Source organism: Bos javanicus, chromosome 3 (assembly GCF_032452875.1).
Source record: "Bos javanicus breed banteng chromosome 3, ARS-OSU_banteng_1.0, whole genome shotgun sequence".
Taxonomy (NCBI): domain Eukaryota; kingdom Metazoa; phylum Chordata; class Mammalia; order Artiodactyla; family Bovidae; genus Bos; species Bos javanicus.
This window is the reverse complement of record NC_083870.1, coordinates 97,617,689-97,633,236: the sequence shown is the minus strand read 5'-3', so window position 1 is coordinate 97,633,236 and position 15,548 is coordinate 97,617,689. Positions and strand designations below refer to the sequence as shown.

Genomic DNA, 15,548 nt, shown 5'->3' with positions numbered 1-15,548 from the left:
ATCAGGGAGCCAAAGGAACAGGACACAAATTGCATTGGGATAAGCAACCAGGCATTGCTCTGGGAAACAAGGGAAAAGACAAAGCAGAATGGCCACATCTACTCACCGGGGCTGGTTATCGTCAGGAGATCAAGCTGCCGCTGTTGCTGCAAAGGAAAACACATTGTGAGACAACTGAGTTAAGCCAGAGTCAAACTTGTTGCTTAGGGGTCAGGGTGGACACGCAAGGGGGATGTTCAGACATGCAGAGCAGGGCACGCTGTGGAGAAGGTGATGGGAACATGGTTCCGCAGAGAGGCCGTGCGTCCTAGAGACCAGGAGGGATGGATGGCCTTTCTGGTCAGAGCTGTCAAATTCATCTATACTAAGGGAAAATGATGCCCTGAGAGGAATGTGGCTTACCTATAGCCACAAAGAAAGTCCCTTTCCAGACTCCCAGCCAAGGCTCATCCCTCTGGACCAGGCAGCCTTAGATTTCTCCCTGCTCACACTGGCTATCCTGGTTAAGTGCCTGATATCCTGGCAACCCTCTTTGCCTTGGCCTTAATCACTGTCAGCCTCCTTTCTAACCATGATACTCCCGAGGGCTGGTTTATTTATTAACTCTGCTCAACAATGCTATGACAGTTTCCATTACTGATGATGAAACCATTCCTTCTCTAACTGAATCCTCATCTCTTTGTGCCATGCAACATTCATAGAAAATAATATCTGTCAGGTACATTAGGCACTAGATGAAGCCACTTATGTTTGGAGGCAACTGGCCCTGACCCTAAGGGCTGAAGTGATCAACATCTCAGTAGGCTTACCCCACCCCCATCACACCACACCTATGGGGAAGCTCAGTCCTGAACTGGATGTCATGGCAAACTGAGGGTGGAGAAGAAGGCATTGGAGGCTGAGGATGGGGCAGTGGTAAGTAACTCTCTTAAAGACTTGTTTTTTAAAGTTAATTTATTTAAATTGGAGGCTAATTACAATATTGTAGTGGTTTTTGCCATACATTGACATGGATCAGCCATGGGTGTACACGTGTCCCCCATCCTGAACCTCCCTCCCACCTCCCTCCCCATCCCATCCCTTAAGGTCCCAGTGCACCAGCCCTGAGCGCCCTGTCTCATGCATCAAACCTGGACTGGTGATCTATTTCACATATGATAATATACATGTTTCAGTGTTGTTCTCTCAAATCATCCCACCCTCGCCTTCTCCCACAGAGTCCAAAAGTCTGTTCTTTACATCTGTGTCTCTTTTGCTGTCTTGCATATAGAGTCATTGTTACAATCTTTCTAAATTCCATATATATGCGTTAATATACCATATTGGTATTTTTCTTTCTAACTTACTTCACTCTGTATAATAGGCTCCTGTTTCATCCACCTCATTAGAACTGATTCAAATGCATTCTTTTCAATAACTGAATAATACTCCCTTGTGTATATGTACCACAGCTTTCTTATCCGTTCTTCTGCAGTGGACATCGAGGTTGCTTCCATGTCTTAGCTATTGTAAACAGTGCTGCAAGGAACATTGGGGTACACGTGTCTCTTTCAATTCTGGTTTCCTCGGTGTGTATGCCCAGCAGTGGGATTGCTGGGTAGTATGGCAGTTCTAATTCCAGGTTTTTAAGGAATCTCCACACTGTAAGACTTAAGTCAGGATTCCTTAAGCCTCTGTCAACCTCTGACTCTTTCCTACACTTGATTTTCCATTAATAGCAGTTTTCATTAATATGTATTTTTTTTTTCTTAAAAAGGGGTTTTAACAAACTTCACTTTGAGAACCATTGCTTCAGGATACACACTGCAGGAGCTTCTGATTATCTGTTTATCCAGTGGGTCCCTTGGCATATTTCACCACACCTGCATTTCCCTCTTTATCTTTCCTCTCCCCTAGAATGGCTCCCTGAAATTCTGCTTCAGCAGAAAGGAGAAAGCAGCAACATTTTTTGAGTACAAATATAGGCCTGGCAAAGGACCAGGCACAAGACCAGGCACGCTGATGTGTCATTTCTGCTCACACTCTTGGCAAACCTGCAGGGCTCCTACTGTACAACAGAGGGACATGGGATTCAGATAGGAGAAATTATCTGCCTGAGACCACATCTTCGTTAAATAAGAGAGCCAGAATTCAGTCAGTTCTAATCCTGGCTTGATGGTTCAAAATAAGATACTGCACATGGTAAATCACTCCGCATGATGCTGCCAATTAATAGATGCTTAATAAAAAGAGCTATTTTTGTATTGAGGCTTTGTTATTATTATAGATCTCGTGACCCTTGGTTTATAAAAGCTGCCTCATCCCTTTTCATAGAATTATTGATACCAGAGCTTAAAGGTCATCTAGTCTGACCTGTCACTAGGATGGGAATTTCCTCTGCAATGTCCCCACCAGTTGTATAAACAGCTTCTATTTTATCCCCTTTCCTGATAGAGAACTCATTTCTTAACAATTAAATTAAAAAAAATTCTTTTGGCTACAGAGCATGAGATGTTAGCCTTCCCCGACCAGGGATTGAACCTGTGCCCCTAAATTGCCCCATTTTGAGCAGAGTTAAAAGCTGTTTCCTTATAAAATCATTGTTGCTTTGGCCTGTGACAAGTTTGGAGATCTGAAGAAGATCTGTGTCATCTTCTCTCCTGGGTAAATATTCCCAGTTCTTTCATCCTCGCCTTATAAGACCTGGTCTGAAGTCTCCTGGCCCTTGTGATCCCCTCCTCTTCCATCTACATTTCATCTGTCCTGGTCAGAACCTCTTTAAGGTCTCTCTACCCCTTGCTTTAATGATTGCTCAGGGCCCTAAAAGCAGGTCTGTATCCTTTCAGCGTCTTCTCAATCACACATCCCTGTTTTCCTGCCAGCTCATAACTCATTCCAGTTGACATTTTCAAGCAAACAATGCAACTCCAAGATGTCACTGACCTATTGTGAGCACATATCCTCACGCTGAAATGAAACACACACCCACACATGAGAGCTGGAAGGAACGCTGGAGCCAGGCTGCCTTCTTTCCCAAACATGGAACCAGGCTAGTAGTACAATCGGCTCAAGCTGCCTTTGCCAAGGCCAGCAGCAGGCTTGGCCCTTCCCTCATGCATGAGGAAAGAATACAACGTGTTCTTCCATTTTTCCATAAGCTTGGTTTTGTGACAATCACCCTTAGTGAAAGAGATCTGTTTACATGAAAAGTGTCTAATTCTCATTTCTAAATGGCGATTCAGTATCCAGGGTCTAGCAGGGAAAAAGGGAAGAAAACCTGAGAGGAACACAGATGGACCTGGCCTTGTGTCCTAACTCCTCTCCGTGGTCTTGGATAAGGTACTGTGTGTCTCTGGTCTTAAACTTCACACCTTTAAAGAGAATGAGTGAGACGGAAATACTGGCAGTGACTCTGAGTAAAAAGCAAATGGGCACTGTGCTTGCGGGCTCCCTCTTCTGGTATAGAGAGTTCTCTGAGAATTCCTGTAGCCAGGACCCTGGGGGCTCAAAAGATAGGATTTAAAAGAGAACAGATTTTAAGCTGCCTTCACACACTGCCATTTTCAGTGCTTGTACGTGTTCCTCACAAGCTGAGGGAAATCTTAAGGGCCTGGAACATTTATTATTCAGTCTCTGGCACACAGTAGCCCTCGGTGAGCATGCTAAACTCAGCTGAACCATTCCTGGAATCCACATTATCCTTTCAAACCCCTGTGCCTTTGCTCGTCCTAGTCTCTCTAAACTAATCTCTTGAGATCTTCACGGAGCTCCTTCCTCATGTCTCAAGACCACCATGAGGTCTTCTTTGCACGTCAACTCCCAACCTAACCCCTTCCTCTCCTTTACTTAGAACAGATTTCACACTGTATTCCTTCAATGCATCTTGTAAAACCTCCCTTTTGTATCATGCCCTGTCTTAATTATTGGTTTCCTTCTCTGTTTCTCTCATGAGGTCCTTGTTTGAAGACAAGACTATGTCATTTCATCTGTATATTTCCAGTGCCCAGCACAAAGGCTGAAAGGAATGCTTGATGTCATCTAGTTCAAATGATTCAACTATTCCATTATTCCCTCTGCAACACTCCTGAGAGATTTGTCAGCATGGAAAGTAAGCATGCCCTTTCCTCTAAAGGACTTTCCCTCTGTCATGGCTTTGGGGTTTCCTACCTTTATGATTTTTCTCCCACCATCTATGCAGCAATATTATTATCTATCCACCTCCCCTGGAAATCTTCCTTCCTTTACTCCCATGCACAGGATCACTGTTTCTCCTAGACCCCTACAGCTTCTACTGTCTGTGCCCCTCCAGAGGTGATGAATTGACTCTAACCTGGTGAGGAGCCCCTTTAACCTACAGTTCTCAGACATATGTGCACACCACCTAGTGGTCCAAGAAGATAAGTGTAGACTACTGTTTTAACAGGTAGCTCTTAAGACAGGATTGCAGTCTGCATGTCCTATATGCAAACAAAAACAAAAGTATATGTTCAAGAATCACTGTGCAACAATTTTAACCTAAGATACTAAAATAGCCGAATAATTTCCTCAAAGTCTTTCCAGAATGAAAGGAATACAATGGAAGAGGAAATTTTCATCACAAAAGTGCGCCTCATATTTAGGTTCACCAAAGGAAACTGGCATTTATTAAAATAGGCAACTGACTTGTGGAATTTGACCAATAATATAAATTAATTATATAAGAGGGGAGCATGGTGGAATAAAGAATGACCAAATTATTTTAATTAGTTACCAACTGAGAGACACAAGGACCTTTTACATGGAGATGATACATTACCTACCTGTCTGGATGGTAGAAAATGCAATATTAGTTGGCGAAACATAGCTAGACAGCAGGTTTGGTAGACTGACAGGGCCTGCTGGCTGAGGGCTGTGCAGCTGGACCACAAGCCAACCATAAGCTACCGTCTCAGGAAGGCAGGCCCTTCAAGAGCGAATGGTGCTCTGTGTATGTATGTGTGTGCGGAGGAGTAGGGGGGCATTCCTCCTCAGACAAAGGAATTCTACACCTACACCAAGGGAAATGTGTCCAGGTACGTCTAGATGGTATTCCGTGGACTCCTGGAGGAGTGTGGGTATGCCAGGGTTGGATCAGTTAGGGGGTGCTGTGCAGACTCCTGACTGAGTATGGCCCTGCATCCAGCCTTTCTTGGTAAGAGTGGTGCCTCAGAAACATTCAGAAGAAACCCACTTCTGTGCTCAACCAGTGTGTGGCGGATGACACCAGTCAAGACTCCAAAGAGACCATGCGAGCCGAAGGCCCCAAAGTCCACAGGAACGATCTCTGAGTCTGGTGGGACCAACGATGCCAGGGGCATCCACAGTGGCTGCTAAAGGAGCACACACAGCATGTGTGCCCCAGGAATTATCCATATTCCCAACTGATCCAGTGGGAGCTGTTTTGCCAGTGCAGTGTCCCTTCATCTCTGGTCACAGTTGACAGCTCCCAGGGTAAAAAGTACTGAAAGATGGGTCAACTGGAGACCTCAGCCAAACATTGTGGATCTTTTATGGATTCAATTATTCTCAATAAAAACTATTGTTGTCCTACATTGAAGAATCTATCTTTAAAATGTTTGCAATAATAAAAACAACACATGCTTATTTTGGTCATTTTCCAAATTTCCAGAAAATTCAGAAAGTAAAAGTAAATGAAATCTCATCACTGAAAGAGAAGCATCATTATCATTTGGTGTATTTTTTGTCATCTTCTTTGTTTGTGTCTATTTAACAAGGTCATATTTATATATAAAAAATGAAGCATGTCTTAATCTTGTGCAGCCTTATTTTTCGTCCCAGGCTGAGCCTTTATTTTGAATTATAAGAATGTAAGTCACATATTGTTGTTCAGTCATTCAGTCATGTCCAACTCTTTGAGACCCCATGGACTGCAGCACGCCAGGCTTCCCTGTCCATCACTAACTCCCAGAGTTTGCTCAAACTCATGCCCATTGAGTCCGTGATGCATCCAACCATCTCATCCTCTGTCATCCCCTTCTTCTTCTGCCCTCAATCTTTCCCAGCATCAGGGTCTTTTCCAATGAGTAGGCTCTTCACATCAGGTGGCCAAAGTACTAGAGCTTCAATTTAAGCATCAGTCCTTCCAGTGAATATTCAGGGTTGATTTCCTCAGGATTGACTCACATATATTTATCGCTATAAATAATTTTAGTTTGTACTACTCTGACTTTGTTTCTAGTCCTGTTTTCAGGGAAGGTGGTATTAGTAAGACATTAGTGGAAAACTACTTGGTTATTCTGTCACAGGAGGCAGCAGGCAATAACCAACCTGAAAGATATTCTTCACATCTGAAGCCCCTCTCATCGCAGTTACACAAAAGATTTTGTAGAAAGAACTTCAAACTCAAAATCGGACAGACAAACATTATGAATCCTGATTCTATCATCTTTAAGCTGTGTTATCTAGGCATGTTTACTTAAGCTAGCTGTCAATTAGGTATCCCATTCATAAAAAGAGTATAGACCAAGCACCAGGAATTTAACAGGAAAGAAGCTGAGAGAAAGAAGAAGAATCATTCGGGGTGGCGGCAGAGGGGAGTGGGGTTAGGGACTTGGAGGTGCCAACAGGTAGAGTGGGAAGCACAAAGGTTGGAAGCTAGGATTTCTGAGGGCTGCTCCAGCTGTGCCCGACTTCAGGCTGAGGCTTTGGGCTTCTCACCCTCTGGTACCTTAGCCTTTTACAGCAGCCTCTTAACTGGTCTCCCTGATTGAGTTTTGCACATTGCTGCTGCAGCTGGTGTGAACTTTCTGGAATCACACCTTAAAATTCACCAGGACTACTACAGAATAGAGTTTAACCCTTTAGTTGCCGTTGGAGGGTGTCTATGGCCCAGCTCCTGCCTTCTGTCTCCCATTCCATCAGACTCTGAGCTCTGACCATGAGAAGCCACTTCCAGTTCCCCAAACTTGCTATGCTCTCACCTCTAGGCCTTTGTTCTCTCTGTGGAGAACCACAGTCTGTTACCCAACCTGCTTTGCCTGGCTAACCCCTACTGGTTCAGCTCTCCACTCACACGCCACCTCTTCTGTAAAGGCTTTATTGACCTGCCAAGGCTGGGCTGGATCTTGTCCTTAGCCCCCTGACCTTCCCCACAGAAGCACCATCACGGTGCCCCTCCTGGCCTGCTTACTTCTCCGTCTTCTCCGCTGTGTGATCTCCCCGAGGGCAGGGCTGTGTTATCACTAGCGCACTCCTCTCAGGGACTAGCCCGGCGCCTGACCGATACGTGATACTCATTAAATATCTGCTGCTTACCGGCTACCAGGATGCTGACTAGAGAGAAGGTCCTACTGAGCTGATCGTCAGAGAAAGTCTTTAGCTTTATCCCCTTCCCTCCCAAAAGACGTGCACATACTGGCCCCATAATTTTCCTCAAAACCCTATTTCTGCCATGGGGACCTAGGGATTAAACCACAGAGTATCTGGCCTTCTTCAGCTGGATGGGTAATTATGAGGCTACGTTTAAAAACGGACTTTTCATTTTGGTCACGAACTGCATTGCAATTACTTCTCAGAATGAGAAGGGGACATGATGTTCCAGGAGCTCAGGGACTGGCTTCATGTGTGAGGTTCTGCTTGGTGGAAGAGAATAGGCACTGATTATGTGTTCTGTTTTGCTTTTTGCATTTCGTGCAGGATAGCTATTTGGGGGAAAAGTCAGTCTGTCTTGGCATAGGCTGGAGATAATTTAAATAAGAGCACCAGTAATCTCTGTGCATTTTTCTGTCACTCCAGAAGCCAGCCAACGTGGGGAGGACTTGCGAATCCACACTCTCCAGAAAGGGGAGGTCGCAGGAGCATGGGCACACAGTTGGTTTCATGGCTCAGAACCCTCTTTTCCTTGTAATCCACTTCCTGTCCCGTTCTCCCCTTCACCCAGCCAGAGTCATTTTCTAGGGCTCTCAGGCCCCTTCCCTGCCTTACCCTAAGAAGAGCCTGCTCCCTAGAAAGCATTTCACGTAGCGCTCACCTCTCCCTAAACTCACCACTTCTGATCTCTCCTATTCCAGTCTAGGCTGCATGCTGGCTGCAGGACTAATCACTCTAAAGTTAAATTTGATCCTTTCTTAGGATAATTTAATAATCCTGGTTGCATTCCTCATAAATACTAGACTTCTTAGCTTAGCATTCAAGGGCAGATGACAAATCTCCACAAGCTCTAGGTGTCATTTGAAAAAGCAGTTTTTATATCTTAACATATTTGGAGAACAAACAAAAAGTTACCTATTATTTTCAGAACCAGTCTTCAGACAACAAAGGTAGGTCTAATCACATGGGTCAGCTCACATGTAGAAGATGTGGCAGGAGGAAGAGGTGGAGAGAGCCAGTCACCTCTTTGAGGAAAAGGTGCAGGGATTATGAAAGTCTGCAAAGCACTGTCTAAGGCATGGATCTCAGGCCCACATCCCACTGAAGTGGGATGCTGGCCATCTGCTTGCCTGACCCTTCTGTACGCCACCATCTCACCCATCCCCGACCCTGCCTTCTGCCCTTGACATGGTTCCCTTTCTACTTCTCCTCATGCTGAACAAGTGATGTGTGGCACAGCTTCCCTGATCATACTGGGACTTCACTCTTTGACTCTTCATTTGTTTATTCATCAATTTAATAAATGGCCATGAAGCATCTACTATATACCAGGCATACTGCTGACAAGAGGCCAAGAAAGACACAGCCCCTGTCTTCAAAGAGACAGCTAACAGTGAAGTGGAGAAGACAGACATATACAGCAAATAATCATATAATATGAATTAATGTCAGTTATGGTAAGTGCTTCAAAGAAAAACATGTGGAAAGGTACGTGACCAGGGTTCAAAGTATTCCTCAAACCTCACCCAACCCAATGGCTAATGGCTGGATGCCTCTCGTAAGCATCCACCAACTCCACTACCTTCTACAGGAACCTGAGCAATGGCTGAGTCTCCGCTGCCCTTTTGTGCACCTACTCCCATCAGGATAATAAAAAATGCATTAGCCTTTTACTCAGGGAGAGAGCGAACATCACTCATGGCTGAAATAGAATCTCATGACGAGGGGTTAAATTCAGTGGGAAGCTGAGTGGGGCAGCAGACAAAAGCTAGGGTTGCACAAGTGGGATTGCTTCAATATATTTCACTGAGTAGTTTCTGCTTCTGTAGCTTCCTGTTATTGGAAAAGCCAGGCACGCAAGTGGCTTTCATCCCCAGGGCAGCTTAAAGGAGCATTTGAGTTCAGCCTCTGGCAGCCTGCACAAAAGCAGGGCAAGTGAAAATGGAGAAGAGCATATGAAAGTGCAGAGGCATTCTGGAAGCAGATTAGCGGCAGCAGAGGCTGTAGCAACTGCATTTGCTGAGCATTTACTCTGTGCCAATCCTTACCACCTTCTGAGGCCAGCACTGCATTGTTACCCATTTATATAAATGAAGAAGCTGAAGGTCAAGAGCTTACATTACTTGCTCAAGGTCATAGCTGCTATTGGAGAAACCTAGATTCGAACCCATGCTGTTGGTCTCTGAAGACTACGCCCATGTAGCTGTGAGAGCATTGGGGTATGAGAAATGCTTTTGGTGTCCCCAAGTTTCTATACAGAGGAGCAGTAGGAGCCTTGGTGGCCGGCCACACTCTACAACCGAACAGCCTCTGCACACAGGAGGGTGGGAGGAGCTTCCACTTAAGCATGATGTTCTGTATTTTTCCTTCAGTGTTCACAGTTTGAAATTCTATATTTACCTGTATTTATATTTGATCAATGTCATTCCCATTATATGCTAAACTCTAAGACAGAAAGGACAGAGTTGAGCTTTCCTGGAAAAGTGGACTCTGTTTAAATGTGTTAAAAATCATATGTGGAAGGCTAGACCAGGTTTTTGAAGAGGGCTAGATAAACAGTTGAAACTCTTATTCCTGCTGGAGAGAAATGATACATATCCCATCCTAAAACCCCAGCGAGTCAGATGGGGGCTTGTGCTAGAAGACTCCACCCTCCCAGCTCTAGAGGAAAGACCCACGCATCAGCAAACAGTGAGAGGAAGGCTGTTCCAGTCGTGAGTCAGAAGATTTTAGGCCAAGACAGACTGCTTCTTCCCTACCCTTTGCTCCGGTAACATGAGGCCATGTGGGAACCTGGAAGAACAGACATGGCACCTAAAGTGATGGTGCAGCTCAGGGCTGGAGAGGATGCCTGCATGACTGGCAGACGCCCACCCGGGGCACCTATGGGCTCACAGCGTCTAAGCAGTGATTTAACTGAGTCTCTTGTTACAGTTAGGGTTAGGCAGGAGACAGAGGAGATACAGGTTCAATTGATCCCCTGGGTCGGGAAGATCTCCTGGAGTAGGATCTTGGCAACCTATCCCAGTATTCTTGCCTGGAAAATCCCACGGACAGAGTAGCCTGGCAGGCTATAGCCCATGGGGTCGCAAAGAGTTGGACATGACTGAACATGCACACCCATGCAAACTGCAGTCAGCTATTTACATATCAGTCTCATTTTTCATTCCACCTCTACCTCCCCTACCTCCATCTCCTCCCTCTTGCTTTCTCCTCCAAGATTAGAGTTGAGTTTTTTCTATGTTGCGTGTTCTCACTGTACCTGATTAGGACCTGAGGAAGTTTGTTACAGATGTGATGTTTTGGCTTATTATCAGACAAAGTTACATATCTGATAAGTTCTCTTTTTATATGTTTTAAGTTACAACTTTTCTTTTGTAAAAATCAAACTTTAGAGTTTAAAAGATAAGCCTTTTCAGCTTTCAGCTGATCCTTCAGATTATTCTTTATCTTGAAGGTCACCATGATCCTACGTGAGTGAGGCTACCCCACAACACAGCCTCCTGGAAAGTCAGAGCAAGGGGCTTTGGAGATCATTTGGCACAACTACCTTATTTCAAAGAAAAGTAAACTGAGCCTATAGAGGGGGAGGGAGCTGCTCAGAGTCACCCACCACATCAGTTCAGTTCAGTTCAGTTCAGTTGCTCTTTGTCTGACTCTTTGTGACCCCATGAATCGCAGCATGCCAGGCCTCCCTGTCCATCACCAACTCCCGGAGTTCACTCAAACTCACGTCCATCGAGTCGGTGATGCCATCCAGCCATCTCATCCTCTGTAGTCCCCTTCTCCTCCTGCCCCCAATCCCTCCCAGCATCAGAGTCTTTTCCAATGAGTCAACTCTTCGCATGAGGTGGCCAAAGTACTGGAGTTTCAGCTTTAGCACCATTCCTTCCAAAGAAATCTCTGGGCTGATCTCCTTTAGAATGGACTGGTTGGATCTCCTTGCAATTCAAGGGACTCTCAAGAGTCTTCTCCAACATCACAGTTCAAAAGCATCAATTCTTCGGCGCTCAGCCTTCTTCACAGTCGAACTCTCACATCCATACATGACCACTGGAAAAACCACAGCCCTGACTAGACGGACCTTTGTTGGCAAAGTAATGTCTCTGCTTCTGAATATGCTATCTAGGTTGGTCATAACTTTCCTTCCAAGGAGTAAGCATCTTTTAATTTCATGGCTGCAGTCACCATCTGCAGTGATTTTGGAGCCCAAAAAAAACATAGTTCTGCACTATTTGTTTGTGTGCCTCCTTCAACAGAGAAAAGGGATGTCTGTATCCCATTCATGCCTAAAAGAGCACAGATGCTCAGAGGGGGAAAAAGAAACTTAAGGAAAATAAGAGAGTGAGGCGAGGGTATGGAGGCAGGGGGGAATTTGGTTAAGAACTTGTTTTGAGTTCTAATATCATTATGTCTATTTGATTCAACTGGTTTTAATTGAGGCATTATCAGGAGGATTTCCTTCAAGAGGTGGTAATTGAAATGGCCCTTAAAGATTAGAAACAAGTAAGTTACTTCTCCGGAGAAGGCAATGGCAACCCACGCCAGTACTCTTGCCTGGAAAATCCCATGGACAGAGGAGCCTGGTAGGCTGCAGTCCATGGGGTTGTTAAGAGTCACACAATACTAAGCGACTTCCCTTTCACTTTTTCCTTTCACACATTGGAGAAGGAAACGGCAACCCACTCCAGTGTTCTTGCCTGGAGAATCCCAGGGATGGTGGAGCCTGGTGGACTGCTGTCTATGGGGTCGCACAGAGTTGGACATGACTGAAGCAACTTAGTAGTACTAGTAGTAAATTACTTCTCATTGAGACAGTGAGGCCAATTTTAAAAAAGAATGGCACAGGAATCTGAGTTGGCCTTAGGCTCTGCTTCCCTTTGTCCCTAGGAACTAATGAGTCTCTTTACATTTGACATCCAGTTTTTAAGACTTCTAGGGCATCTCTTTGAAATGCTATATTCTGTTTGTTCCTTTACATATTTTGTTATTGAATATATAACACTGATCCCCAATAATGGAAGATGCTTACAAGAAGAGAATCAAACAAAATTCAAGCACATACAAAAAAGACATGGAGGAATAGAAAAATAAGGAGAAATTAGATGATGCCAGGTGCAAGGTCATCAGCCTGATTATATTCAGATTTATCGTATTCTTTGCAGCCAAAGATGGAGAAGCTCTACACAATCAGCAAAAACAAAACGGAGCTGACTGTGGTTCAGATCATGAACTCCTTATTGCCAAATTCAGACTTAAATTGAAGAAAGTAGGGAAAACCACTAGACCATCCAGGTATGACCTAAATCAAATCCCTTACAATTATACAGTAGAAGTGACAAATAGATTCAAGGGATTAGATCTGATAGACAGAGTGCCTGAAGAACTATGGACGAAGGTTCATCACACTGATCAAGACCATCACCAAGAAAAATGCAAAAAGGCAAAATGGTTGTATAAGAAGGCATTACAAATCGCTGAGGAAAGCAAAGAAGCTAAAGGCAAAGGAGAAAAGGAAAGATATACCCAACTGAACGTAGAGTTCCAAAGAACTGCAAGGAGAGATAAGAAAGCCTTCCTCAGTGATCAATGCAAGGAAATAGAGGAAAATAATAGAATGGGAAAGACTAGAGATCTCTTCAAAATAATTAGAGATACCAAGGGAATATTTCATGCAAAGATGGGCACAATAAAGGACAAAAATGGTATGGACCTAACAGAAGCAGAAGATATTAAGAAGAGGTGGCAAGAATACACAGAACTGTACAAATAAGATCTTCAGGACCCAGATAACCACAATGGTGTGATCACTCACCTAGAGCCAGACATCCTGGAATACGAAGTCAAGCGGGCCTTAGGAAGCATCACTAGGAACAAAACTAGTGGAGGTGATGGAATTCCAGTTGAGCTGTTTCAAATCCTAAAGGATTATGCTGTGAAAGTGCTGAACTCAATATGCCAGCAAATGTGGAAAACTCAGCAGTGCCCACAGGACTGGAAAAGGTCAGTACTCATTCCAATCCCAAAGAAAGGCAATGCCAAAGAATGTTCAAACTATCACACAATTGCACTCATCTCCCACTCTAGCAAAGTAATGCTCAAAATTCTCCAAGCCAGGCTTCAACAGTACATGAACCATGAACTTCCAGATGTTCAAGCTGGATTTAGAAAAGGTAGAGGAACCAGAGATCAACTTGCCAACATCCACTGGATCATCGAAAAAGCAAGAGAGTTCCAGAAAAATATCTACTTCTGCTTTATTGGCTATGCCAAAGTCTCTACTGTGTGGGTCACAACAAACTGTGGAAAATTCTTCAAGACACTGGAATACCAGACTACCTTACCTGCCTCCTGAGAAATCTGTATGCAGGTCAAGAAGCAACAGTTAGAACTGGACATGGAACAATAGACTGGTTCTAAATTGGGAAAGGAGTACGTCAAGGCTGTATATTGTCACCCTGCTTATTTAAGTTATATGCAGAGTACATGATGAGAAATGCCAGGATGGATAAAGCACAAGCTGGAATCAAGATTGCCAGGAGAAATATCAATAACCTGAGATATGCAGATGACACCACCCTTATGGCAGAAAGTGAAGAAGAACTAAAGAACCCCATGATGAAAGTGAAAGAGGAGAGTGAAAAAGTTGGCTTAAAGCTCAACATTCAGAAAACTAAGATCATGGCATCTGGTCCCATTACTTCATGGCAAATTGATGGGAAACAATGGAAACAGTGAGAGACTTTACTTTTTGGGCCTCTGAAATCACTGTAGATGATGATTGCAGCCATGATGAAACTAAAAGATGCTTGTTCCTTGGAAGAAAAGCTATGATCAACCTAGATAACATATTAAAAAGCAGAGACATTACTTTGCCAACAAAGGTCCATCCAGTCAAAGTTATAGTTTTTTCAGTAGTCATGTATGAATGTGAGAATTGGACTATAAAGAAAGCTGAGTGCTGAAAAACTGATGCTTTTGAACTATGGTGTTGGAAAAGACTCTTGAGAGTCCCTTGGACTGGAAGATCAAAGCAGTCAATTCTAAAGGAAATCAGTCCTGAATCAGTCATTGGAAGGACTGATGTTGAAGCTGAAACTCCAATACTTTGGCCACCAGATGTGAAAAACTGACTCAGTGGAAAAGACCCTGATCCTGGGACAGATTGAAGGCAGGAGTAGAAGGGGACAACAGAAGATGAGATGGTTGGATGGCACCACCGCTCAACAGACATGAACTTGAGCAAGCTCTGAGAGTTGGTGATGGACAGGGAAGCCTGGTGTGCTGCAGTCATGGGATTGCAGAGTCGGACATGCCTGAGCGATTGAACTCAATTGAGGTATAAGGTCACAACTCAGAATTCACATTCTAGATACTCTGATCACTGGCCCAAGGTGGGATACAGATTTGACTTTCAGCTTTTCAGCCACCTAGGCACAGTGGAAAACTCAGTTTTTAAATACCCAGTGTATATACTAAGGATAAAAACAAAACCCCAAATGAAACAACTGAATGACAGCATCTCCATTGTTTCTGACTTGAAGTCTGAGGAAATCTCTTGTAAGAATCCTTAGAAAGGGGACCTTGAGGTGTCGTGGATGATAGGAATTAGCCAGGTCCTGCAGTGACATATCAGCCGAGCTGTATTTGGAACCAGCAGAACTATGGAACAGCAGACTGGTTCCCAATAGGAAAAGGAGTTCGTCAAGGCTGTATATTGTCACCCTGCTTATTTAACTTCTATGCAGAGTACATCATGAGAAACGCTGGGCTGAAAGAAGCACAAGCTGGAATCAAGATTGCCAGGAGAAATATCAATAACCTCAGATATGCAGATGACACCACCCTTATGGCAGAAACTGAAGAGGAATTAAAAAGCCTCTTGATGAAAGTGAAAGAGGAGAGTGAAAAAGTTGGCTTAAAGCTCAACATTCAGAAAATGAAGATCATGGCATCTGGTCCCATCACTTCATGGGAAATAGATGGGGAAACAGTGGAAACAGTGTCAGACTTTAAATTTTGGGGCCCCAAAATCACTGCAGATGGTGCTTGCAGCCATGAAATTAAAAGACACTTACTCCTTGGAAGGAAAGTTATGACCAACCTAGATAGTATATTGAAAAGCAGAGACACTACTTTGCCAACAAAGGTCCGTCTAGTCAAGGCTGTGGTTTTTCCAGTGGTTATGTATGGAAGTGAGAGTTTGACTGTGAAGAAGGCTG

The 15,548-nt window shown here is 44.1% G+C and overlaps 1 protein-coding gene and 1 long non-coding RNA gene across 7 annotated transcripts in view; one reads left to right on the top strand and one right to left on the bottom strand.

Moving 5' to 3' along the window:
* Positions 1-15,548, bottom strand: part of LOC133244620 (BEN domain-containing protein 5) — a 1,484,041-nt gene that overhangs the window by 356,354 nt on the left and 1,112,139 nt on the right. For all 6 annotated transcript variants that reach the window (XM_061412038.1, XM_061412039.1, XM_061412040.1 and 3 more), the window contains one exon: positions 107-146. In XM_061412038.1, coding sequence (XP_061268022.1) covers positions 107-146 — 40 coding nt within the window. The remainder of the gene's footprint in view (positions 1-106; positions 147-15,548) is intronic.
* LOC133244617 (uncharacterized) lies at positions 2,608-5,589 on the top strand. Its single transcript, XR_009735455.1, has 3 exons — positions 2,608-3,318; positions 3,932-4,087; positions 5,141-5,589. It is a non-coding gene; the product is annotated as an uncharacterized LOC133244617 (long non-coding RNA).